At 37.5% G+C, this 26,224-nt stretch overlaps 1 protein-coding gene across 2 annotated transcripts in view; it reads right to left on the bottom strand.

Annotated features, from left to right (window-relative positions):
• Positions 1–26,224, bottom strand: part of LOC136840604 (leukotriene A-4 hydrolase) — a 168,366-nt gene that overhangs the window by 60,182 nt on the left and 81,960 nt on the right. For both annotated transcript variants that reach the window (XM_067107288.1, XM_067107289.1), the window contains exons 4-6: positions 24,916–25,060; positions 24,334–24,461; positions 23,135–23,273 (exon numbers count right to left, since the gene is read on the bottom strand). In XM_067107288.1, the coding sequence (XP_066963389.1) occupies positions 23,135–23,273; positions 24,334–24,461; positions 24,916–25,060 (412 nt within the window). The remainder of the gene's footprint in view (positions 1–23,134; positions 23,274–24,333; positions 24,462–24,915; positions 25,061–26,224) is intronic.

The raw sequence follows: 26,224 nt of genomic DNA on the forward strand, positions 1-26,224 counted from the left end.
CAGAGAAAATATTATCACAAAATGATGCATGAATTCGTAACATGCAGACATAAAAGTTTTTTTTCAAAAATTCACCATAAATCGAAATATTGTGCTAGAGACTTCCTGTTTGTTGCAAAATGAAGGTAATTGGTTGAATATTACTAGACTGTAAGTGTCTTAGCTTAGAATTGCATTTTTCGACCATTTTGGTCGAGTTAAAGTTGACTGAAGGACGAATTTTTTCTATTTATCGTGACTTATATGAAAATACTTCAAAATTGATAAAAGCTACAACCATGAGTTATTTTTTGTTGTATTCTACATGAAATTGCATACATTTTCATATATAAAACTTTATGTAATGACTAATATAAAACGGTGCAAACATTACGACAAAGTGACGAAAGAATTTCTGAGATGGTTGGCGAGTTACATGCATGGACATAAGGAAAAAGTTTTTTTAAATTCACCATAAATCGAAATATTGTGCTAGAGACTTCCAATTTGTTGCGAAATGAAGGTAAATGATTGAATATTACTAGAATGTAAGAGTTTTAGCTTACAATTGCGTTTTTCGACCATTTCGGTTGAGTCAAAGTTGACCGAAGGTTGAAATTTTGGCACATCGTGATTTATATGAAAATATTTTAAAACTGATAAAAGGTACAACCATGAGTTATTTTTTGTTGTATTCTACATGGAATTGTGCACATTTTCATATATAAAACTTTATGTAACAACTAATATAAAACGGTGCAAACATTACGACAAAGTGACGAAAGAATTTCTGAGATGTTCGGCCGAGTTAGTGCGTGCGGATATAAGGAAAAAGTTTTTTTCAAAAATTCACCATAAATCGAAATACTGTGCTAGAGACTTCCAATTTGTTGCAAAATGAAGGTAAATGATTGAATATTACTAGAATGTAAGAGTTTTAGCTTACAATTGCGTTTTCCGACCATTTCGGTCGAGTTAAAGTTGACCGAAGGTTGAAATTTTGGCACTTATCGTGATTTATATGAAAATATTTCCAAACTGATAAAAGCTACAACCATGGGTTGTTTTTTGTTGTATTTTACATGAAATTGCACACATTTTCATATATAAAACTTTATGTAACGGCTAATATAAAACGGTGCAAATATTATGACAAAATGATGATAGAATTTCTGAAATTTTCAGCCGAGTTACCGCGCGGACGTAAGGAAAAATTTTTCAAAAATTCACCATAAATCGGAATATTGTGCTAGAGACTTCCAATTTGTTGCAAAATGAAGGTAAATGATTGAATATTACTAGAATGTAAGAGTTTTACCTTACAATTGCGTTTTTCTACCATTTCGGTCGAGTCAAAGTTGACCGAAGTTTGAAATTTTTTGTAGTCGACGTACGGTACGTCCACTTGTCACCCGACAGACAATTTTAGTCGACTTACGATACGTCCAGTCGGCGTTCAAGGGTTAATTAGTAAAAGTAATAATTTCTCTCTCTGTTTTACTGAGATGAGAGAATTTTTATTGTACATGTATGTGTTTATTTGTATTGTAGATAAATAAATTTTTACTTATAATAAGTACTAATTTTCAAATAATAATAATAATAATAATAATAAAAATAATAATAATAACTATAATTGCAAAGTTCGTATGTGATACGTACTGTAAACAAACAAATTCTTTCCCCTTATCTTTTGAGAAGCGGCTTGAATGCAAAGTTGTCAGACATGTCACTTGAACATGACAAGAAAGAGGAATGTTGCTGATTAGTGGGTCAAAGATTTCTTATGTAATTCTCTCTCTCTCTGTCCGTAATAATCCATAAAAAATTTCACTTTTAAGTAAGGACAACTGTTGTCTCTCTCTCTCTCTCTCGTTCGTAGTTAGCGCAACCTACATATTACTGTTTCTCTGTATGTCTCTACCTGTACAGTACATAATTTTAAACTGATCTAATTTTACCTGTACCATCTACAAACTGTAAATTTGCCGTTCTAAAACATAGAGACAGGGCATTTCAGGACAAAGGGAAAGAGACAGAATAAAGAAGCTTTTAAAAATGGATTTGAGAAGGCTTCTAAAAATAGACTGGTGGAATGGGGGAGAGAGATATAGTATACTAATCTTTACACTCTCCTATATTCTTACGTCAACCATTTATTTCTTTTTTTAAGGGAAATGTATTAAGCTAACTTTTAAATGAAATTACAGTAACTTTAATTTCATTTAAAAGTTAGTTTCATACTGAATTTACTTCTTTTGATATCTAATGTAAGAATAATCTCTCTCTCGCTCTCTCTTGTGTTATTCTTTCAGTGCATGATTTACGATTTTTCGTTATTATTTTGTGTAGTTGTCTTAAAGGTAAACTGATGCTATGAAATTATGTTTTTCTTGTTTTGTTAAAAAATTTCACTGCTTTTGTATTATGTTGTGTCTAATTTCCAAATTGATGTTTTTTTTGTCCAGTTCTTTCAATAACGTTTAGTACATTTGCAGGGTGTAGTGTGATTAGAAATTTGATGCCATGTTGCCATGGCTGCCAAACACAGTGTTAAAGTGTTTTTTTTTTTTTTTTTTTTTTTTTGCTGTTGTGTTCGCATTTCTTGTTGTGAGTGCAAAGCAGGACTTGTTGTTTTAAAACCTTTTATTTTATTTTTTTTTTTTTTTGGTATTGATCTGTTTCTAGGGGTGATTGTTTTGAATTTTTTTTTTTTTCTCGAAAATTATGTTGTTGTAAGACGTGTTCAATTCACCTGTAAATTTGGCTTGTACATGTGTCTGCTGGCCCTATTAAAATAGTTCATTTTAATTAGTTTAAACCAGTAACAATGCAGTACGAGGCTCGCAACTGAATAGTGCAGAGACATTAGCTTTGCAGGGACGCAAAGGGCTTGGGGAGGGAGTGATGAACCATTCCGGAAAGTTCATAACAATTTCCCGAGATCTCAAATTGTGTGAGCTGTAGTGGCGAAGTAAGACAAGGAGACACTGTGCTGTTCCAATGGCCAGGGCGCGGGAAACACACATCCCCCAAATATCCCCAAAAAGCCGTTAACTTTTGGCGTGGATATTTCTGACCTATGAGTGGTCAGATATCCCTGGTAGGAGAAATCAACCAACATCCTACCTGAGGGGGAAATGTAGGGGGTAAGAGAAATGTCCCGCGTGCCCACGCTAGGCCGTCGTTGGGAGGATTTGGGCTCTGGCACTTGGAGGGCAATGACGTGTTATTGCTCATTGTCTTGCACTATTCCGTCGTTGTGGCTGGTTACCGCTAAGTTACTGTAATTTTTAGTTTCATTAGATACTCGGGCCCTTGTGTAAGTTTTAGATAATACAGATTACTGTTAAATTTATTCCATGTCTTATTTAAGTATGACCAACAGTACTGCAGCCAAACCAGTGTACATAGACCCCATGAGAGGTGGGGTCATATATATATATATATATATGTATGTATATATATATATATATATATATATATATATATATATATATATATATATATATATATATATATATATATATATATATATATATATATATATATATATATGTCTTTCAGTCAAGAAACATGCCAAGCACCATTTTTAAAATATTGAGGATATCCCAATTGAAAATTGGCAATTTTCAATCGTGAGTTACTCTGTAAATATAATAGCTAGTAGCCTCATTTTTTTAAATAGCAAATTTTATGCACAATACAGCTAACATAAAATATTTTCAATACGATATGTAGTTTTTTGGCAGTTGTGTGAAAACCTAACCTGACACCCTAATTTTGTATGTATTTTCCCCTTTATAAGCCAATAAATGAGTTATAAACACATGTTTGTTGTATTAAATACCCTATCTATGCATGAAATATGTCTGTAATGTGTTTAGTAATGTTTTAACACAAATATGCTGGGGTCAGTTGCCTGATGTGCCCTCAAATTTTCCACATTAATAAATTTCACTTCCTACACTGTAATCGGGATCATCAGAGAACTCAAAATCACTATCCCCTTGCCCGCCACTAACACGCATACGCCTTTTCTTACCCTAACACTCCCGGTAAGGCTTTCTTCACCAACACTAATGGCAGTATTGTCACCAACACTAGGTTCACCTTCATTTTCCCCTTTATTACCCTCTACATTCCCTTCAAAATTACCCTGCTTTTTGACGCTTTGATTACTAGAGAGAGAATCTGACACAATATCAATCAACTGAGTAATCTCCATATCGACATTTTCATCACTTTCTTCAGACAAACTTTGGTAATCATGGAAAGCATGGCCGTAAAAACTATTAACAGGTAACTTTCCATCACTGTCTCTCACTGGCTTTTTCTTTGTTAATAACTGTTTACCCTTCTCTTTTTTGCCCCAAAACACACCACGACGCTTTCCTGTCATATGATAATCTTATTAATCCACAACACTTATTATTAATCACGACTTCGGCGAAATAATCAGACGATCCCGCAATCACCACGTGAAACTGCATGTTGTGTTTATAAAGTAACGCCTTCTATGTCAGCTGATGCTGTATGGTGAAGCTGATTGGTCGAAGGCGCTGTGACATAACGCACATCTTTCTCGACTGAAGAAAAGCCACCAGACAAGCGCCATAAGCTAGCGTGGTTCTGGAGGTGTCATTTTACTTCACGGAACTACGTCCCGTTTCGGGAGCCTCGAGAAAGTAGTCCAACCTACATCTGCGAGAGGTGACAATAGGGTGGGTTTGGACAACAAATAGACCATATTGGAGGGTGGTGTTGACATGTTTCTCGATGGATCTGTGATGTACAGTACAAGGATAAAACCAGTGAAAAATAAAATAAAAATACTTTGGCCCAGGATGGCACTTGGTATGTTTCTCGACTGAAATGCTCATATATATATATGTATATATGTATTTGTATATGTTTTTAGGATTACCTCAATCAACAGCAGTCAGATAATATACCAGCAACATTTTAGTCTATAACTGGCTCATGATAAGCATTTCCCAAATATATATATATATATATATAAAATCTTATATATATATATATATATATATATATATATATATATATATATATATATATATATATATATATATATACGAGGGTAAGTCAAAAGTTCCAGGAAAAATTGTTGAATGATGTATTTACACAGGAATGAAACAACCCAAATACTTGGTAAACAATTATCTGTGTGAAACCAGGAAAATTATTGAAGCTTTGCAACAAGTTTATGGAGATTCTTCTCCATCTAAATCAGTTGTTTATGATTGGATAAAGCGATTTAAGGATGGTCGGGAGGACCTCAAAGACAACCCAAGAGAGGGAAGACCATCGACTGCAAAAAATGAAAGAATTGTGGCTTTGGTGCAGAATCTAGTGGATGAAGATCGTCGGATTACTATCGATATGATAGCTAATGAAACTGGGATCTCCCATGGTTCCGCATTTTCAATTTTAAATGAAAATCTTGGTTTTGAGTAAACTTTCAGCACGTTGGGTCCCAAAAGCGTTTGCGCGAAGACCAACTGCATCAAAGAGCTGAACTTTCTCTTGCAGTTTTAACGAAGATTGAATCAAATGAATCAGAGTTTTTTGACCAGATTGTTACTGGAGATGAAACTTGGATCCATCAATATGACCCAGAAAGTAAAATTCAATCAAAGCAATGGTTACCAAGAGGTTCAGCTGCACCAGTGAAGTTCAAAGTGGCGAGATCTGCCCAGAAGGTTATAGCAACAGTGTTTTGGGACTCCAAAGGAGTGATTTTGACTGATTTCCTTGAAGGACAAAAAACAATCACCGGGAACTACTACAAAGGTGTTTTGCAAAAACTGAAGACTGCATTGGCTAAAAAACGTCGAGGAAAGTTGCACCGCAGAATTTTGTTCCATCAAGATAACGCTCCAGCATATTCATCAAGGGTTGCAAGAGAAGTCCTACGGAAATTTAGGTGGGAAACTTCCACATCCTCCTTATAGTCCTGATCTTGCTCCTTCAGATTTTTTCCTGTTCTCAAAACTCAAGGAACACTTAAGAGGAGTCCGGTTTGAATCTTTGGATGCTGCTAAACATGCAGTTTCAACATGGTTTAATAGAAAGGCCCCAAATTTCTACAAAGAAGGGTTGCAGAGGTGGAAACAGCGCCTTGAAAAGTGTATAGAGTTAGATGGTAGATATGTAGAAAAATGATGTTTGAATTTCCTTAAATAAAGAGTATATTGAATTTTTCCTGGAACTTTTTGACTTACCCTCGTATATATATATATATATATATATATATATATATATATATATATATATATATATATATATATATATATATATATATATATATATATATATATATATATATATATATATATATATATGCATATATAAACATACATGTATGTGTATATACAGTATATGTATATATGTATGTATATGTACATATTATCTATATATATATGTATGTATGTATATATATGTGTATATATATGTACTGTATATGTGTATATATATATGTATATATGTATGTATGTAATTGTATATGTATGTACAGTCACTCAAAAATGTTTTGCAACATGTTCCAGAAGTTCTCGTTCACCTAACCGTAATTTGTTCTTTTGATATTTACAAGGAAATGCAATTCTCTTATTTGATTTTGGTTATTAATCATACAGTTAACAATATAAAAAAGAATGGCGAGTGAAAAATTCATATTACGAGAAATGACGAAAAATTTTGAAAAATTTCACTTCAGATGATTGGGCAAAAGAGTCAAAGAAGAAACTATATTTTGAATCCAGATAAAAGCTTATTGACTAATAAAATAATATTGAATAATCATCAATGAAATTACTTATAAAGAAAGAAAGAAAGAATTCAACCATTATCGTTGTCAAAAACAAAAAAGAAAAAATCTCAAAACGTCTTATGTTATTGTGTGACTCCACATTTGAGCAGGAAAGTTAAACTAAACTGTCTCGTCACTTGCACAGATAAGATGGGCAACAGACTCAACCACACCACAATCATTAGCTTGCATAAGACTAATGTTTCTATCGTAGATATTGCTCGGCAGCTTAGCGTAAATAAAATAACCATGTATAGAAGGATACAACAACAGAGAGAACGAGGAAATATGATAAATCCATTGTAAAAAGTGGAGGATGACCCCATTGTTGCACTGCTATCATCGGATGATCACTGAAGGAGGAATCAAGGATATCCGCCTAACTCCCCTGACAACCAGTGTTGCTATAAAGAGAGAACACTACGCTCTCTCTTCAAGTTGCTGCTCAAACCATTCGTAACAGGCTACATGAGACCCAGATATTATTTCATCATATTCCTGCCAAGAAAAACTTCATATCAGAGAAACAAAGGATAGAGGTTAGGGTTTGCGTTATAATATAATCCAGTGGCGATGATTTCTGTAAGTCATCTTTTTGCAATGAGGAGAGACATTCTCCACTGATGAGCATGGTAGTCTTCTTCACTGCTGGCATTTAGCATTAACTAAATTAATGTTGAACTTCTTGCTAATTTTAATTCTTTAGAAAATTAGGTAATAAGAAATACAAAAATAGGCGTTATATATTTAGTTAACTTCATAAGAGGCATCAAAATGATAGGCCTAAGTAGCAATGAAAGAAATGAGAAAATATACATGATAATGGCATCTTATATATATATATATATATATATATATATATATATATATATATATATATATATATATATATATATATATATATATATATATATATATATATATATATATATATATATATATATATGTATATATATATATATATATATATATATATATATATATATATATATATATATATATATATATATATATATATATATATATATATATATATATATATATATATATATATATATATATATATCTAGTGTGTGTGTATTATATTCTATGTATCACAAAAATAGGCGTGAAATCTGTTAGCCTAGTTCAGTATATGTTATATTAAGTTTCACTAGTTCACAACATACATAGGATTAGTCATTAAAAAATTTGATTAATAATAATGTGCAAGCAAATTTTTACAAAAGTCGTATTTGTTGATGTTAATAAGACTAATAGTTCAACTTATAACAGTCGTAGGCCTATGTTTAACAAAGTTCACACATATGAAGGAGATAAAACTACGATAGTGATGGCAGTTGGAGATGAAAATATTAAAACATAAGAACAGCGATGAGTTCTGAAGTATTACTTGTATAGTAACATCCTTTAGTTAAGTAAGGTATGACAACAGTAAGCAGCATCAGAAAAAGCCCTGTTTAGGGGAAACTGCAGGTAATTTCTCGGACCCACCACTAGTGTTCAGTTGTTTCATGCACTTACAACTGAGTTGCCAAATAGTGCCAGATGTCGTTATTATAAGCTGTTGTCCGAAAAGTTTTGAAGTATGTTGCAAAACATTTTTGAGTGATTGTACAATCATTCAAAAATGTTTTGCAACATACGTCAAAACTTTTCAGACAACAGCTTATAATAGTGACATCTGGCGCTATTTGGCAACTCAGTTGTAAGTACATGAAACAACTGAACACTAGAGGTGGGCCCGAGAAATTACCTGCAGTTTCCCTTAAACAGGGCTTTTTCTGATACTGCTTACTGTTGTCATACTTTACTTAATTAAAGGATGTTACTATAATACTTCAGAGGTCATCGCTGTTCTCATGTTTTAATATTTTCATCTCCAACTGCCATCACTATCGTAGTTTTATCTCCTTCATATGTGTGAACTTTGTAGACATAGGCCTACAACTGTTATAAGTTGAACTATTAGCCTTATTAACATCAACAAATACGACTTTTGTAAAGATTTGCTTGCACATTATTATTAATTAAATTTTTTAATGACTAATCCTATGTACATTGTGAACTAGTGAAACTTAATATAAAATATACTGAGCTAGACTAACAGATTTCACGTCTATTTTTATAATACATAGAATATAATCGTGCATGCGCACACACACACACACACACATATATATATATATATATAATGCCGTTATCATGTGTAATTTCTCATTTCTTTCACTGCTACTTAGGCATATCATTTTGATGCCTCTTATGAAGTTAACTGAATATATAAAACCTATTTTTGTATTTCTTATTATCTAAGTTTCTAAAGAATTAAAATTAGCAAGAAGTTCTACATTAATTTAATTAAGGGGATCGGCCGCCTAAAAAAACCCAATAATCTTTAAAAAATTCGATTTGCTGAAAAAAATTCTATGGCTTCGTATAGGGTTGAAGAATGTGTCCACGAAATATTATGCTAAAATTTGCCATATTTCTCTAGTTATGGCCTAAAATGTAACAATAACTATATACCCATAAAACACCAGTAGCACAAATGATTTAGTCTGGTATAGTTTTTGCGATATATATTACGAAAACTTCCTTTGAAATGAAATGTATAATGTCAATAATATCCTACTCGGCACCTTTTTAGTTATTCCTAGCCATGACAACGCATTACGTCATACCATGACGCCGACTGTGGCCGAGAGTTGCCTATAAACTTCCAAGCTAGAAGGACACGTTTTTCATGCTCGCTAGCCTTGACTGAACTCTGTATTTTCTGCGGTGTTTTTTTTTCACCGTGCCTAAAAGGTCCAAGAGTTCACTTCATGCTTCTAGAATGCGGAAAAGCCAAGTGGAAAGTCCAAGCGAGAAGTAGAAGAAAGAGTTCAAGAAATTAGTGCCATAGAGGGAATGGGCGACGGAGAGAGAGAGCTGTCGCCCATCAAGCGGCGCAGGCAGCGATCTCTGCTGACCAGAGACCAACCACATCCACCCCTAAACGCCTTTTTATTTGTTCGTCACTACCAAAGGGCAAAGACATTTTAGAAAAAGAAAGCAGTAGCTCGGAGGCTGATATTATAGACGATCCTGAAAATAAAATGATCATAATAAGTGAAGCAAGACTTGATGAATTACTTGAATCACGAATCCCTAATTGTGAATGTAAAGTAATTCCCAGGATCCATTTGGCAAGGGATGGATTCGAGACACTAATAAAAAGTGTAGGCAACTATGATACCCTAGAGTAATACCTTGCAGCAAGATCAGACAGGGGGGGACCAGGAACCTAAAATTTATAAGAATGTGTCTTAGGCACATAAATAATCAATTAATATTCTTATTTATAATCATTTTGCATTAATTAATACCCAAAAATAAAAATTAAAACCATAGAATTAATTGTAACACAGTCTTTGAAGTCCCTTTTACTTTTTTTATGTAACTAAAACTTTGAAGGCCCGTTTCTCAAAACATAAGTTTTTCGCCTTTAAAATGCATCTCCTCCCTTAGTATTGGACCAATCTAAATGAAATTTTAAATATAACATGGGGAAACATGGTAGATTAAAACAAAGCCGGGGATTTTTAATATTTTGAGTTTCTGATTTTTGGCAATTTTTTTTTCTGTAATTTTTCCGGGAAAATTTCATTAAAAAAAAAAAAATTCATATCTCGAAAAATAATTGAAAAATAAAAAATCCCCGGCTTTGTATCGAAGGTCCATATGTGTTTTATACGTGGTTCAAATCTCATCCCTTAAAACCAAAAAGCAAAGGAGGAGATGCATTTTGAAAATGGCCATTTTTGGCCGAAAAATGCTCTGGCGTCACAAAACCTAAGGTCACTGAACAAAAATTTTTTCCCCAGAAGTTCCACACAATATCCTTTAACAAACCCCCTATATATCAACAACCTGTCGTTAAAAAAGTCGGAAACCGGCTGATCCCCTTAATGCTAAATGCCAGTAGTGAAGAAGACTACCATGCTCATCAGTGGAGAATGTCTCCTCCTCATCGCAAAAGATGACTCTTACAGAAATCATCGGCCACTGGATTATAATGCAAACCTTAGCCTCTATCCTTTGTTTCTCTGATATGAGTATGATGAAATATCTTGGTCTCATGTAGCCTGTAAAGCCCCGTACACACTATGCATCATGTATCAGCCACGTGATGCAGTAGTGGCGTTGAATAAAATCACTAGCGGCCAAACTGTACTGCAACACTGCTCACTTGTTCTCGCGCGACAGTTGTGGTGAAAATAAATGCCTGTAAATGGCAGATGAGGTTCTCCACAAGAGATGAGTAGCGTTCGATTCTCAGTTCTCTTAAATGGCTAGAAAATAATAACATCTCACTACTCTGCACAGTGTGAAAGTCATAAAACAGCCGTGGTATATGGTTTGTAACCCCACATCGTGTATTTCTATGCATCTTCCTGGTTTAAATGTATATTAATGTGGTGCAGAAGATAAGGAATGTGTGATAGCTGATGGGTTTAAGAAGGGAAGCTGCCTGGTTTGGCACTGAGTGAGATAGAGGTGAAAAAAAAAAAAAAAAGGCATTTTGTGTAGGAATGGTAAGGATAAAGGGTCAGTGTGTTGAGGATAGCTGAAAGTGTACAGCTTGGGAAGTTGTATTGATTGTGGAATCAATGAAACTCTGGGCAAGGATTATACATATGTGTTAGTATGAAGATTGTATGGGGTAAGATTGAGCCTGACAAAAGGGAAAGTTCTAATAGAGAATGTGTGTGGGCCAGGACTGAAATAGAATCAGAGTACAAGAGTTTCTTGAAGAGTTTGAATCTGTGCATTGCAGGTTTTTAGAGCATGCCAGTGCACAAATACGTAAATGAGAAAGAGATGGCATATTCGGAAGGCAGAGCTCTTGGGGTACATGAGATAAGAGCCTGTAGAAATATGTTCGGAAAAGGAATTCATTAGAAAACGATTTTCAAGGAAAAATATTTACAAAATATGCATTTGAGAGAAAATTAGCTTCTTACTACCTTTTTTTTTTTATTTTCAAGATAAAGTCAGTCGGCAGTGAGTGACTTTAGGTTTAGGAAGAGGGAATAAGAATGGTGAAAACAGGAAATGAGAAACTTAGTGGAAAAAGAAATTGCAAGACTGATTGGAAGGCTGTGCAGGAATACAGGAGGATAGATCAGGTCCTCAGGAGGAAGGTGAGAAAAAGAAAGAGGTCTCGTAACGAAAATTAAAAGAAAGGTAGTATAAGGATTTCAGCAGGAAAAATAACTTCCGAAAGAAAGTAAATGCAGATAAGGTTAATGAGCAAATGGATTTCAGAATAAAAATGCGACTAAATGCAGATAACGTTAATGAGCAAATGGATCTCAGAATAAAAATGCAATTCAATAAAATGTGATTGAGCCATCGGCGCTGGAGCTGAGCGGACATGCTGAGCAGACGTCCTCCCACTCTGAGTGCAAATGCATCACTGCGCAGCCACATGAAATCGGTCCGGCCCGTCAACACTCTCGTGATGCAGCGTCGAGTTGAAAAACCGGTTTTTCAACACATCCGTTCAACACTGCGCGCATCATGATGCATAGTGTGTATGGGGCTTTACGGATGGTTTGAGCAGCAACTTGAAGGGAAAGCATAATGTTCTCTCTTTATAGCAACACCAGTTGTCAGGTGAGTTAGGCGGAGCTCCTTCAGTAATCATCCGATGATGATACTAACAGTAGTGTAACAATGGGGTCGTCCTCCACTTTTTACAATGAATTTATCATATTTTATTGTTCTCTCTGTTGTTGTCTCCTTCTATACATGGTTGTTTCATTAATGCTAAGCTGCCGAGCAATATCTACAATAGAGACATTAGTCTTATGCAAACTAATGATTGTGGTGCGGCTGAGTCTGTTGCCCACCTTATCGGTGCGAGTGATGAGACAATTTAGTTTAAGTTTCCTGCCCGAATGTGGAGTCACACGATAACATACGACGTTATGAGATTTTTTCTTTTTTGTTTTTGACAACAATAATGGTTGAATTCTTTCTTTCTTTATTTATATATAATTTCATTGATGATTATTCAATATTATTTTATCAGTCAATAAGCTTTTATCTGGATTCAAAATATAGTTTCTTCTTTGACTCTTTTGCCCAATCATCTGAAGTGAAATTTTTCAAAATGTTTTGTCATTTTTCGTAATATGAATTTTTACTCACCATTCTTTTTTATATTGTTAACTGTATGATTAATAACCAAAATTGAATATGAAAATTACATTTCCTTGTAAATATCAAAAGAACAAATTACTGTTAGGTGAACGAAAACTTCTGGAACATGTTGCAAAACATTTTTGAGTGACTGTACATATGTATAACTGAATCATGAAAATATGGAAACGTGATGAATATATAAATAAAGATAAAGTTCACAAAGGAAAGTGAAACACTGGAGTGCTGCGAGGCCTTTTGACTGTGTCGTCCTTTACTTCAAGAAATCTTTTGGAGTCCGCTATAATCCAGCTTACTTCCAACTGTAATTTTAACCTTAGCCCTGGCATGTATTATTTGGGCCCCTGAATTAGAAGAATGTTCAAGAATGACCTAAAAGATAAAATCAGACTTAATTACAAATTAGTTACCTTATATGTTTTCTATGTATTCGTACGTTTAATACAATTTTTTATTTGTAAAAATGTTCAAAAATTGTTAGTTTCAAAAAAAAGAATTATTTTGTTGTACTAATATTTTTTGGTGGTCAGTCACCCCCCTGTATAATCTTTTAATTGTCCTGTCCCTGAGCTTAATGGTTGATCCTAATCCTTTGTAAAGCCTCTTAAATATTTAACCCTGTTTTGGCAGTTCTACTAGTTTTTCAATTGTGTTGGATTCCAGGTACATATTTTTCCTTTGTAGTCCCCATCTGTCATTTATATGAGTTTTATTTGTAAACTTACTTTTATATTTCTTCAGTCTGCTAAGTAAAGGATGACAGAGTCAAAAGGCCTCGCAGCACTCCAGTGTTTCCCTTTCCTTCGTGGATTTTATCTTTATTTATATATTCATCACGTTCCATATTTTCGTGATTCAGTTATACATACATACATACATACATACATATATACAGGCGGTCCCCGGTTTACGACTAACCGAAAATCGTCGTAAGCCGGAAAATCGTCGAAAATCGTCAAAAATCATAAGAAAACCTTACTTTTAATTGCATTGAAAACGATAAACTGCATTATTATTGAGTTTTACATCAAAAAAACCTTCAAATTATGATTATTCTGCCATTTTGGGGCCATATTTCTTCCATATCGGATCGTGACGCACGCGTTAACCCCGAACATGCGTCGTAAGCCAGGAAATAATTTCTGATGAATATATTTGAAAAGCGTCAGTAACCTCGAACGTCATCGGATATCAGTAAACCGGGACTGCCTGTATATATATATATATATATATATATATATATATATATATATATATATATATATATATATATATACACACACACACACACACACAGTACTGTATACAGGCAGTCCCCGGTTATTGGCAGGGGGTTCTATTCTGACAGCATGACGATAACCGAAAATCGGCGATTTTCGGCGCTTATTGCTGAAAATCACTGATTTTCAGTTACCGGCGCCGGTTAGTGTATATTGGCGACTCTAAGTGCCAAAAATTGCAAATTTTTGTCACTAGACAAGCGCAGTAAAACTGGATCGCCGATAACCGAGTCCGCCGATAACCTGGGACTGCCACACACACACTGGTGAAAATTTTAACAAAGTGCAAAAGGCAAAGAAAAAGGAGATTTAAAATTTACAATGTTCCCACGCTCAGTCTTTTGTCCAATAGATGTAGTAGTATGGTTATCTAACAATGCATGAGCCACCTGGAACCTTAGAATGTCTTTGAGCCTGGGACATGGAATGATGAATGCTGCTGGTGTGGTCCCAGAGAGAGGAATGGTTGCTACTGGAGGTGTATCCTCTGTTAAATGAACAGTCAGTGTTAGAAGGTACAGTACATCACATGTGCAAAAGCAAGCACTGCAGGCATACACACACAAGTACAAAATAACATAAATCATTAAAAATATGAAAATGTTCTGATTTACAGGAACTATTGGATGGATATGGAATTTTGGCTGAGAAGCTAAGCACTGTGGTTACTTCAGCCATTCAGTGCTAAAGGAAGAGAAACGAGTGAGTTGGAGCACTTGGACAAACTAGAAAACAAATGAGAAGTACTGTATAAAGGTCTCATGGTGGAAAGGAAAAGTATATCTTAGTTTAACCAGACCACTGAGCTGATTAACAGCTCTCCTAGGGCTGGCCCGAAGGAGTAGATTTATTTTTACGTGGCTAAGAACCAATTGGTTACCTAGCAATGGGACCTACAGCTTATTGTGGAATCTGAACCACATTATAGCGAGAAATGAATTTCTATCACCAGAAACAAATTCCTCTTGTTCTTCACTGGCCGGTCGGAGATTCGAACTCATGGTGGAACAGGGAGGAAATCCCAGTTGCATGAAGTTCTGTACTGTTTAGAGAGGTTGGACAGTAAAACTAAAAAAGGAAGTGGGAATGCAGGTAGAGTAAAAGGCTAAATATTGGGAACAGCTAAGGGATGAAGAGCCATACAAACTACTACCTTTCTAAGGAATTAGTAATTTTCACTTAATCAGCTGAAAATAATAGTTATTAAGTAACAATTATGGACAGCAAACATACTTGGTGGCAAAAAATACAAAAATTTGTATGAAAATAATGGAATACTGAGAAAAATGTATGAATACTGCCTACCAAGTGATAATTAAATGACAAATTTTAAAAAATTTGTATTTTTCATAACTTACAAACCTGAGGTCTTTACATACGGGGGAAAATCTCACAGCGCAAGCTGGAACCAGTTTAAAAATAGAACAAGTTTGGTGGCAGGAGTGCATTAGCCAATGGGGAGAGAGAGTAGGCAGAGCCTGACCCCTTTCCCCTTCACATACGCCATGACGCCTCAGTTATCTTCCAGCCCAGGTGACTGAATGAGGGGTGGCTTGAGGTGGGCCATGTACGAAAAGACCTCAGGTTTGTAAGTTGTGAAAAATACAAACTTTTTAAAAATTTGTCATTTGTTCATACACAAAACAAACCCTCAGTCTTTACGTATGGGGAGACTCACTTTTGGTGGATGGATAAAGTAAGCTTTAGAGCCTACTGGTGGTTCAGCTCACCTGGGCTCACTTCCAGGTCAATTGTTAGAGCATAGGAAGGAGTTGTATGCCTCCGATCTCTTAAATGAAAGATTACTCAACAGCCAGACATCTGGGCTTTGACACACTGGGAACTTCAGTCTACAATGTGTCTAGGAAGAAAGGAAAAGAACCTGTAATTATTTGAAACAACAAAACTAATGGTAGCTATTGACCTTTTTCTATTGTCAATTCCTCTCTTCCCTTGTAAGAGAGAAGGTAGGACTTGCTTCTGTTTTCTAGAATTTGTATTGTGTAGGTACAACCATAATATAGAAAATAGAATGGGTGCCCACTCACTTGTATCTAGCCAGTTTCAGCAATTGATGGCTCAATTCTCTCCACTGCCTACCGGAGGAGGAGAAAAAGAAAGAGAAAGGAAGAAGGCCAGTCATCCCATTCCCTCTCACTTTCACAACCAACATCTTAGGCAAGATACAATATGTCCCGCTTGGGACACTGGATGAGCTAAACAACTTGTTGAGCAGCCACCACCAGACCCAAGGAAAAAGTGTCCAAGGACCTATGGGTAGACGGCGGTGAAGGTCATCTGACAAATCCATGTACCAGCCTTCACCACCCTTTGAACAGACAAGTTCTTCCTGAAAGTGATGGAAGGGCCAAAGCCCCTAACATCATAAGCTCTTTCCTGCACTGTATTGGCATCTGCATTTGAAGAAGGCCTGTATATTCGTCTAATTACTTCACATAGACAAAAGGAGGTGGTGTTTTTTGGACACTTCCTTCTTGTTCCAGCCTGTGCTAACAAAACGTTTTTGACACTCAGGCCTGAGATGTCGAGTCCTTTTCAGATAGCCTCTTAGTACCCTAACAGGACATAAAAGTAACTCCTCTGGATATTATCAACAGTCTCCCAGGGAGGGCATCGAAAAGGACTCGAATCTGTCATCGGGAACCAAAGGATTCTGAGTCTTAGATACAAATTCTGGGACAAATTCGAAGGCTACCGACCCCTACCTTGACTGTTTAACATTAAAAGAGGCCACTAAGTTCCCTTACTCTCTTCGCTGAGGCCAAGGCCATAAGAATAGCATCTTAAGGGTCAAATCTCTGTCTGATGAGCCTTGTAAGGGTTCATATGGTGCACAAGTAAGGCTGCTAAGGACCAGGGTCAAATCCCAGTTAGGAGACTCAAGTTCTCTTGGGGAACAGAACTGTTTGAAATTTTTGAGGAGCACAGAGATCTCCCATAGGGAGGAAATAGCCCTAGAGCAGCCCTGTAGCCCTTAATGGCCGACACAGAAAGTAGCTTCTCCCTATGGAGGAATATGAGGAAGTCAGCTACTTGCTGAAGATTTCCTGAGATAGCCACACATCTCTGTTGCTGCACTGTGAGAAAAGTCTCTCGCTTGCAAGAGATACTGGATAGTCTCCATCCGTGAAAAGACAGGGACCCTACAGATTGATGAAGCCTCTTGATGTGAGGTTGGCAAAGGAGTTTGTGCCGGGGGAAACTCTCTCAGTGCCTCGGTCAGCAGGGTCAGCAGGTCAGGATACCACTCGGTGTGTGGCCACAAGGGACCCACCAGGGTCATTCTGAGGTTCTGAGATATCATTACCCTATTGATTTACCGGACAAATCAGGCAAAAGGGAGGAAAGAAGTAAATGTCCAGATTGTCTCAAGGATGTTGCAGAGCATCTTCTGCCACATCCCAAGGATCTGGAACGACCAAACAAAACACCTCCAGTTTCTTGTTGTATTGAGTAGTGAAAAGATCTATCATTGGCCTTCCCCACAGATAGAACAACCTTTCTGCTACCTCCAGGTGTAGTAACCACTCTATCCCCAACACTTGATCTTGACGACTTAGCTTATCTGCCAATACATTCCTCTTGCCTGGAATGTATCTGGCTGAAAGGTTCATTGAGTGAGTCACTGCCTACTCGTGCAGTTGTGCCGCCAATTTGTGAAGTTAACGGGAGACTAGTCCCCCGTTTGTTGACATATGCTACCACTGTGGTATTGTCAGCCATTAACACCATGGAGTACCCCTTCACCCAATCCTGAAGAGCTAAGAAAGCCGCCTTTAGTTCCAGGACGTTAATGTAAAGCTGTTTGTCTTAGTGATCCCACACACCTAAAGCCAGAAGATCTTCCATGTGTGCCGCCCAACCCTCGTTCGTAGCGTCTGACAACAAAAGAATCTCTGGAGGGGAAGCGTGAGAGGGCACTCCCATGGTCAGGTTCCTGTCGTCCAGCCACCATGCCAAGTCCTGTCTCACTTCCTTTGAGAGAAGAACTTGGGAGAAGGGAGAATCCTTCGATGGGGACCAAGATTCTTTCAATCTCCACTGAAGGGATCGAAGGTGGAGACGTCCGTGAGGAACGAGCTTCTCCAGGAACAGCAGGTGGCCTAGAACAACCTGCCGCTGACGTGCTGCTTGTTTGTCTGGAAAGGAAGGACTGTACAATGGTCTTGAACTTATTGATGCGTGGATCGGATGGAAAGACCCTTACTGCTGCTGTGTTTATTAGCATGTCCAGGTACAATGTTCTTTGGCTGGGCATAAGATTTGATTTCTCCAAATTTATCACTATCCCTAAGCTGTGACAAAATTGGAGTAGAGTCTATGTCCTGGATCAACTTTACCTGAGAACTCGCCAGGACCAACCAGTCATCGAGGTAACCCAAAATGTGTATTCTGTGTGAATGAGCCCAAATCGATATCAAGGTGAATAATCTCATGAATGCCTGTGGGGCAATAGAATGGCTAAAGCAAAGCACCTTGAACTGATACACTGTCTCTCCCAGAATGAAGTGAAGAAACTTGCGAGATGACTGATGGATTGGAATCTGGAAGTAAGCATCCTTCAGATCTATTGTCAGTGTGAAGCTGGACTTCCTGATGGCTTGCTAGAACTGTGCAGGATGTTTACATCTTGAACTGAGTCTTTCTGATGAAAAGGTTCAGGAAAGATAGGTCTATGACCAGTCTCCAATCCCCTGATGCCTTTGCCACTAGAAAGATCCAGCTGTAGAAACCTGGGGATTGATCCTTCATGACCTTCACAGCTCCTTTTTCCATCATTACCTTCACTTCTCGGAGAGCCAGATCCTTCGGTGAGCCCTGAACATTTGTTCTTGATGGAATGACAGTTGAAAAGAGGAGAGGAAACTCGATGGGGAGTAGATATCCCACCCGCAGAACATCTACTACCCAGGTCTCCACTCTGTGCTGCTGCCAAGTTGCCCAGTGGCTCACCAGGCAACTCCCCACCAATGGCAGCGAGTGGGGAGGGGCGCCCTCTCTAGTGTTTCCCTCCTCTAGTCCTGCCTCTGCCTCCTCTCCTGGCTCTGGTAGGATGGAGCTGAAAGGGATGCTGCTGAGTTATCTTCATAACAGGTGCAGGAGAAGGCTGGTGGCACCATCGAGGACCTGTTGTGGCTTGAGATCTCTTAGGCGAAGGGTAAGTGGCAGCCTGAGATCACAGTCGAGCTACATTGGCACGTAAAGCACCAGAAGACTTAATGACATCCTGGTGGACCAGATGGTCATTATTGTCTGCTCTTTGTCTGTCCACTGCAGCCTCAACTTGTTCCTTAGGGGAGAGAGACGAAGATCCTAGAATTGTCCCAGTCCTCAGTGCCAAGGCAGAGTCAGGGCCAACAAACTTGGAGATCTTAGAGAGGGCAGCATCTCTTCTCTTTAATATCCAATTAACCCACATGTATGCTGTTAGGTGAGCCAAATAAGAAAGTCTTGCCACTGGACTGCAACCATCTAAGAAAGGTGGCAATCTCCTTGCTGTCGTTAGACATGGCAGCAGAAGAAATCTTGCCAACTGTCACTGACCACAGATCTAGACGCAAAACCACCTGGAACACTGTAGGAGCCATCAATTCCACTGTAGCCAACTCTTGGTGCGTAAAGGAGGTGCCCTCTGCCTGGATCTGATCTAAAGAAAGACCCGGGCCTGGCCAACCTAGGCCCGGATCCACCTGGCTTGTTTGCAATGCAATGTTAGGGGTTACATTACAATGTTTATGTCATGGTAGAGGAGGAGGGAGCAACTTAAATGACCTGCTAGACCAAAGAGAATTGTCCCATCCACAGATGAGAGAATTCACTTTGTTAAGAACACAGTCAGCATGGTTACAACATGGCAACTCCAAAGAGGCCTTCGTTCCTTTCTTGGACAACAAGGGCTTCGGGACCCGAAGAATAATCTGAACTGGAAGCCACAGTCTCTTTCGCTAATTTGCTGTACCACGAATGAGTTCAACAACTTCTGCATACGTAGTTAATAGTTCTTGGTTGCCTGCATCGAGAGGGAGAGGACCTTCTGCTTCCAGGCCATTCTCGATCCCACCTGTCGACCGAATCAACAGCATCCCCTGCATCATTGTACACTACTGGAGCATGGGAACAATCAAGGCCTAACATTTTTTTAGGTATACAGTGTATCGTTCTAATGAAAGAGAAGGGACACTATCTTGGTAGTGGTCGCGCCTGCGAGAACGAGGGTGTGGACTATATGTTAAAGGAGGGGGATGGCAGTGGTTGATTCCACCACTGTAAATGACTCTCGTTACGTGGAGAATGGTCACAGCCATGCGAACGAGACTGTACACTACTTGTCCTAAGAGAGAAACAGGCCCGATCACAAGAACACTTCCTCTTTACGGCTGCCAGGTCATCTTTCTTTATGGCCATGTCTTAACCATTGTTTCTTGAGCAGGACGAGCGGAAGATGACAAAATGACTGCAGCTTCTTGAGGAGGAGCTAGATCCGTAGATCTATGATCTTAGAGGACACTTCTTTTGCAGAGTGCACTGCTGCACAAGAATCAGGAACGGGGTGATGCTCATCAGTGGCTAAAGAAGAATACGTACGCCCGTGAACCTTGACAGACACATGGCTGTCCATGACTGTGTCTAACCCCAGAGGGGCTGCTGGAGACGAACCAGGAACAAACTTGGAGGCGATGATATGGCCATGATTAACTGATCAAGAATCAACTGTAGGAAACGGACAGTTGGCCTTGCTCCAGACGAAGGGCCTGCGGATCTTCTTGCAAGGAGGGGCCACGAAGTTCTTCTTCCTCCAACGCCTCCACGAAATGGAACGAACAGACAACAATGAAGATGAATGAGAAGATGAGGAAGACAGAGATCTACGACATCTCTTCTTCGATTTCTTTGTATTGGGGTGGCTGATCTTCTTCAGAACTTCAACTCTTTCCACCAGAGCTTGAAAGGAGTCAGGGGGAGTGGACATAGAAGGCCCAGGGTCGGGAACCAATGGTAGAAGCACGGCCGTAGAAACGCAAGCATAAGTCATAGACACCTTAGCTGTAGAGACTGACAAGGCAGCAGACACTGGGAGACAGGAAGACAAGAGGTGGGGCTCCCCTGGTAAGCCTAATGAAGACCAGCACTCATTGAGCTTATCTGCATCCATCCCTGAAACAAAAGTACAAGGGGAAGGTGCCTCCCTCCACACACACACACACAGAGAGAGAGAGAGAGAGAGAGAGAGAGAGAGAGAGAGAGAGAGAGAGAGAGAGAGAGAGAGAGAGAGACTCCCCCCCGCCAAAAGAACAGAGGCAACTAAATCAGTCATGAGATCTCCTGAACCCTTCCTCGGACTATCTAGAGATGAAGCAATAGAGGAGTGAGAAGGAGCGAAGTCATCCTGAGAAGAAGACACGAGAGGCAATTCTGGTAAAGGAGAGAAAGAACAAGAAGGTATAGCGGCATCTGATGCCACTGGAGGGACAAAGCCTTCCTGTGATGGAACAGCCGCTTTCCTCTTGTATCTCTTCTTCCTCCAAAACACTTCCAATGCTCCAGAGACCAATCACAACACTCTGAACAGGGGTTACTTACATTGCAATTATTTGATCTGCATCTGCTACAAGTCGAATGAGGATCAGTATCAAGAGAGGCTAGATAACAAAACCAAGGGTTGTTACCTACCCCAGGAAATTTCCCTGGGGCCTAGTCTGCTTAGGTGATTTATGGGTTTGTTTGCATCTTGAATGCAAATACACATGAAATAACACACAGATATTCACGAATATATGACAGAAACAAACAAACAAAAAACCATAACGCCAAGACGAATATGAACAGGAAGTGTGTAAAAAAGCCGGCTTCTAGCTAGAAAGGGCAGCGCACGTCTTGCGTGAAAATGGTTTGAGAGATAACTGAGGCGTCATGGCATATGTGAAGGGAAAAGAGGTCAGGCTCCGCCTACTCTCTCTCCCCATTGGCTAATGCACTACTGCCACCAACCTTGTTCTATTTTTAAACCGGTTCCAGCTTGCGCTTTGAGATTTCCCCCATACATAAAGACTGAGGGCTTGTTTCGTGTACGAACAAGCACACGGTGAATACCAAGATAGTAGAAACCAAAAAACACAAGAAATAAAGTACATAAATGATAAAAATGATCAAATATACTAAACTTACAATGCAAAGTAGCAAAGACAAGCTATCTTATCCTTGGCATACAGCACAGTAGAGAACATCAGTTAAGAAGGTTAGCACAAGCGAAACCTACCTGACAGCGCAGATAAGATAAAAATAGCTAGATAGCATACTGCTAAGTTTCTGACACAAAAAGTTAAGAAAAATGCAAAAATAAATAAAACCTCGAAAACAGAAAATATAACTGAGATCTTGATATCTGTGAAATGAACAAAAAATTCTCTGGAAAAATAAAAACTTTTCCAACAATTTACAGTTGGCTGCCACCAAAAGACTGTGAACCATAAGAAAACTGGCAACAGACTGACCTGCTAAAGCACAAAAACTAAACTTTTATTATTTGCTTAGAAGAAAGAAGCAATAAAAGGAGGACAAGAATAATGAATAAGCTAAAAAATAATGAAATGTCAGTTAAGGTAATGCTGGGAACTTGCGACCCTACAAACAAGCTTGGGATATCTGGACAGCACTGTCTACTCACAAAATGTGAGGTGGGTGATTGTACCACTGGTTCTAGGTGGGTTTTAGATAAAAGACTTGAAGTCTGGGGACATTTGAAATTGCAACTGTATGACAGACAGGCTGTGATGAAACAAACATAAACAGTGATGATGGTGAAGATTCTTACTTCAGCAAATTCATATGCTGCTTTTTCTACGAATTCCTTTTCTGACCAAACATGGGAGCGAGGACCAATCTTCCTGCTTTCTAATGCACCAACAGCTATTGCTATTAAATAAGCAGGTATTGGAACTGGCTGTCGAAATCTGCAAGATAATGTTACAAATTAGACAAATTAAGAATCCCAAAGACAATAAAATACTTTATAAACCTTTACGTATAAATTCCAATACTGTAATGTTTTGAAATTAACAAACTGAACATCATCTGATGACTGACATTTGTTCACCAGACTAGGTACAGCAATACAGTACAAGTCATACTTGTATCAAAATGTGATAACAGGACAGGATAAAACACAGCATGTGAAACATATCCGCTACAAGTCTATTAGTGTGTGATCTTATAATTGGGAATACCCACTGGTATGACAATTTAGTTAACATGTCTCAAGTTACTAATCCAACATTTTCCACTATTTGTTTATTAGCAAAATACCTAAAAATGCCTCCAATAATTTGAACTTTGCAGTGCTAAGTGCAACTGTGCACCGGATTATTTGTCATTGAAATTAATGTTAAGGTTAAATTTTCTTGTAATACTCACTTCAATAATCAGTTTAAAACAAGTTAGCTCTACAACCTTGTAAGTTGCCCTAAACTCTGACCCTAAGCACTCTTGCGTATACATTCACAGAATAATACTGGTATTCATTTTAATTTTTAACCCTCAACACTCTTGCATGCGCAGTCACAGAGTAATATCAGTATTCATCTTAATTTTTAAGTCTTCTTCTAGATTAAATATAAAATAATTTTAAAACAATATTTACAGAATGCTGTAATCTACCATAAATTCTTTGGACACTAGTAGGAGAAATGGACAGGAACATATGATCTATGTAAGCATCCAATCAAGTTGGAAGTAAAGTCCTATTAATGCTGGACTAATGGATTTCTACTGTACCAAAAACTTTCTCTATTTAAATATGACTTTCTTCATGCTAATCTAGAGGGGAAAATCTTAGTACTTAAGTTATTAAATGAGCTATTTTTTTAATAATTTCAGTCCCAAAACTGATGGCAAAACACTCAAATTTCCACCTTAACGACTGTTAATAGACAGAAAAAAAGTAAAAAAAAAATTCAATGCAGAGAGAGACTGTGTGTGTGTGTGTGTGTGGTCCAGAACTAAACAGTAACTTACTTATAAGTGACGCTTTTATCACTTCGAAGTGGAGGATGCTGTTCATCTCTCAAGGCACTCATGAGGACCACCAAGTCACTGTCTACTGTCACTTCAGCTGTGTATGTAATTTTGGCAGCTGGTGTGTCCTGATCACCAATGAGATGTACGTTTAATAAAATTTACAAACATCTCAAGTAAAATACTATTTAAATGGATTCACAAAAATATTTTCAACATACATTAACAAATACAATTTCAAACTAGTGTACAACAAAAATGGAAATATGAAATTAAACTTTTAATGGAAATATGAAATCAAACTTTAAGGGTAGCATCTTGTAGCTTGTGTTACAATTAAAAAAGCCATAACAAAACTTTTTCTCAAAAAATATTATGCTGGCTGCCCAAACTACTGAAGCATATCTGAGCCAAATTCATATAGGAAAAAATTAAGACATTATTACATAATTTCAAAGTCACACAATCTCTAACAATGAGCCTTTATTTTTAAGCAAGGAATAAAGTTCCTTCTTAAAAATAACAACAGCTAACAAGGAATTACAAAACAGCAATTTATTAATTCAGTTGAAAAAATCTTACCTGACATGGCAACAATGAACGACAGTGTATTGCTTGACACTGAGAAAACAAGTAAGGGTGCTTTTTGCCTGCAGTCTGACCTGGAGAAAGCCACTGAAGAGCTGTGCATGATGCAGAAACTTCGTACTCTATTGTGATCTTGTACCTGTGAATCAACAACTAATTTAGTACTCTAAGTACAGTAAATTAAGTCAACTGAAACCATGTAAACGAAAAACATCCCTTTTAGCTAGTGAAATAAAATTAAGGGATAATTAAATCATTGACATGACTAATTCCTTACTGACACACAAAAATCAAATTTAATAAAATAAGATCAACAAGAAATAATTCTAAGACAAAGTGCACTTTGTCAATAATTCCTATTATGACAAATAAGAATCAGTTCATCACAGATGACTTAAAACAAAAATACAGGCACGGTGGAGGTTGTAAATTTTTTCTTTTATATTCACACCACTGAATGAACTACCAAGACCTGAAGGCTCCCACACTCATATTTCATAAAAATTTTACTGACATTAACCCAGATTCATAAATATTGCCCCACCACAGTTTGGGCAGATACCTTAGTTGGATATAAACCAATGAAATGGTATTTAAGGATGCTCAGAACATAATTTTACAGTTAAAATAAAGTGAAAAGACACGAGAAACTTCCCCAAATAAGAAAAGCCTCCTGCCTCATGTACTAAAGTTCTCACATTTTTATCTTGCATGCAAACCAGACAACATTGCAACACTGGGAAAAGGCTATGATTTCTAAGCAAAAAATGGAGAGGTCTGTACAGTACCTATAAGGCTTGCTTAACCCTTAAACGCCTACTGGACGTATCATACGTCGACTAAAATTGTCTGTTGGGTGCCAAGTGGACGCACCGCACGTCGACTACAAAAAATTTCAACCTTCGATCAACTTTGACTCGACCGAAATGGTCGAAAACGCAATTGTAAGCTAAAACTCTTACATTCTAGTAATATTCAATCATGTACCTTCATTTTGCAACAAATTGGAAGTCTCTAGCACAATATTTCGATTTATGGTGAATTTTTGAAAAACTTTTTTTTACTTACGAGCGGTAACTCAGCCGAAAATTTCATAAATTCTTTCATCATTTTGTCGTAATTTTTGCACTGTTCTATATTAGCCGTTACATAAAGTTTTATATATGAAAATGTGCGCAATTTCATGTACAATACAGCAAAATACAACCCATGGTTGTAGCTTTTATCAGTTTGGAAATATTTTCATATAAATCACGATAACTGCCAAAATTTCAACCTTCGGTCAACTTTGACTCGACCGAAA

Source organism: Macrobrachium rosenbergii, chromosome 8 (assembly GCF_040412425.1).
Source record: "Macrobrachium rosenbergii isolate ZJJX-2024 chromosome 8, ASM4041242v1, whole genome shotgun sequence".
Classification (NCBI taxonomy): Eukaryota; Metazoa; Arthropoda; class Malacostraca; order Decapoda; family Palaemonidae; genus Macrobrachium; species Macrobrachium rosenbergii.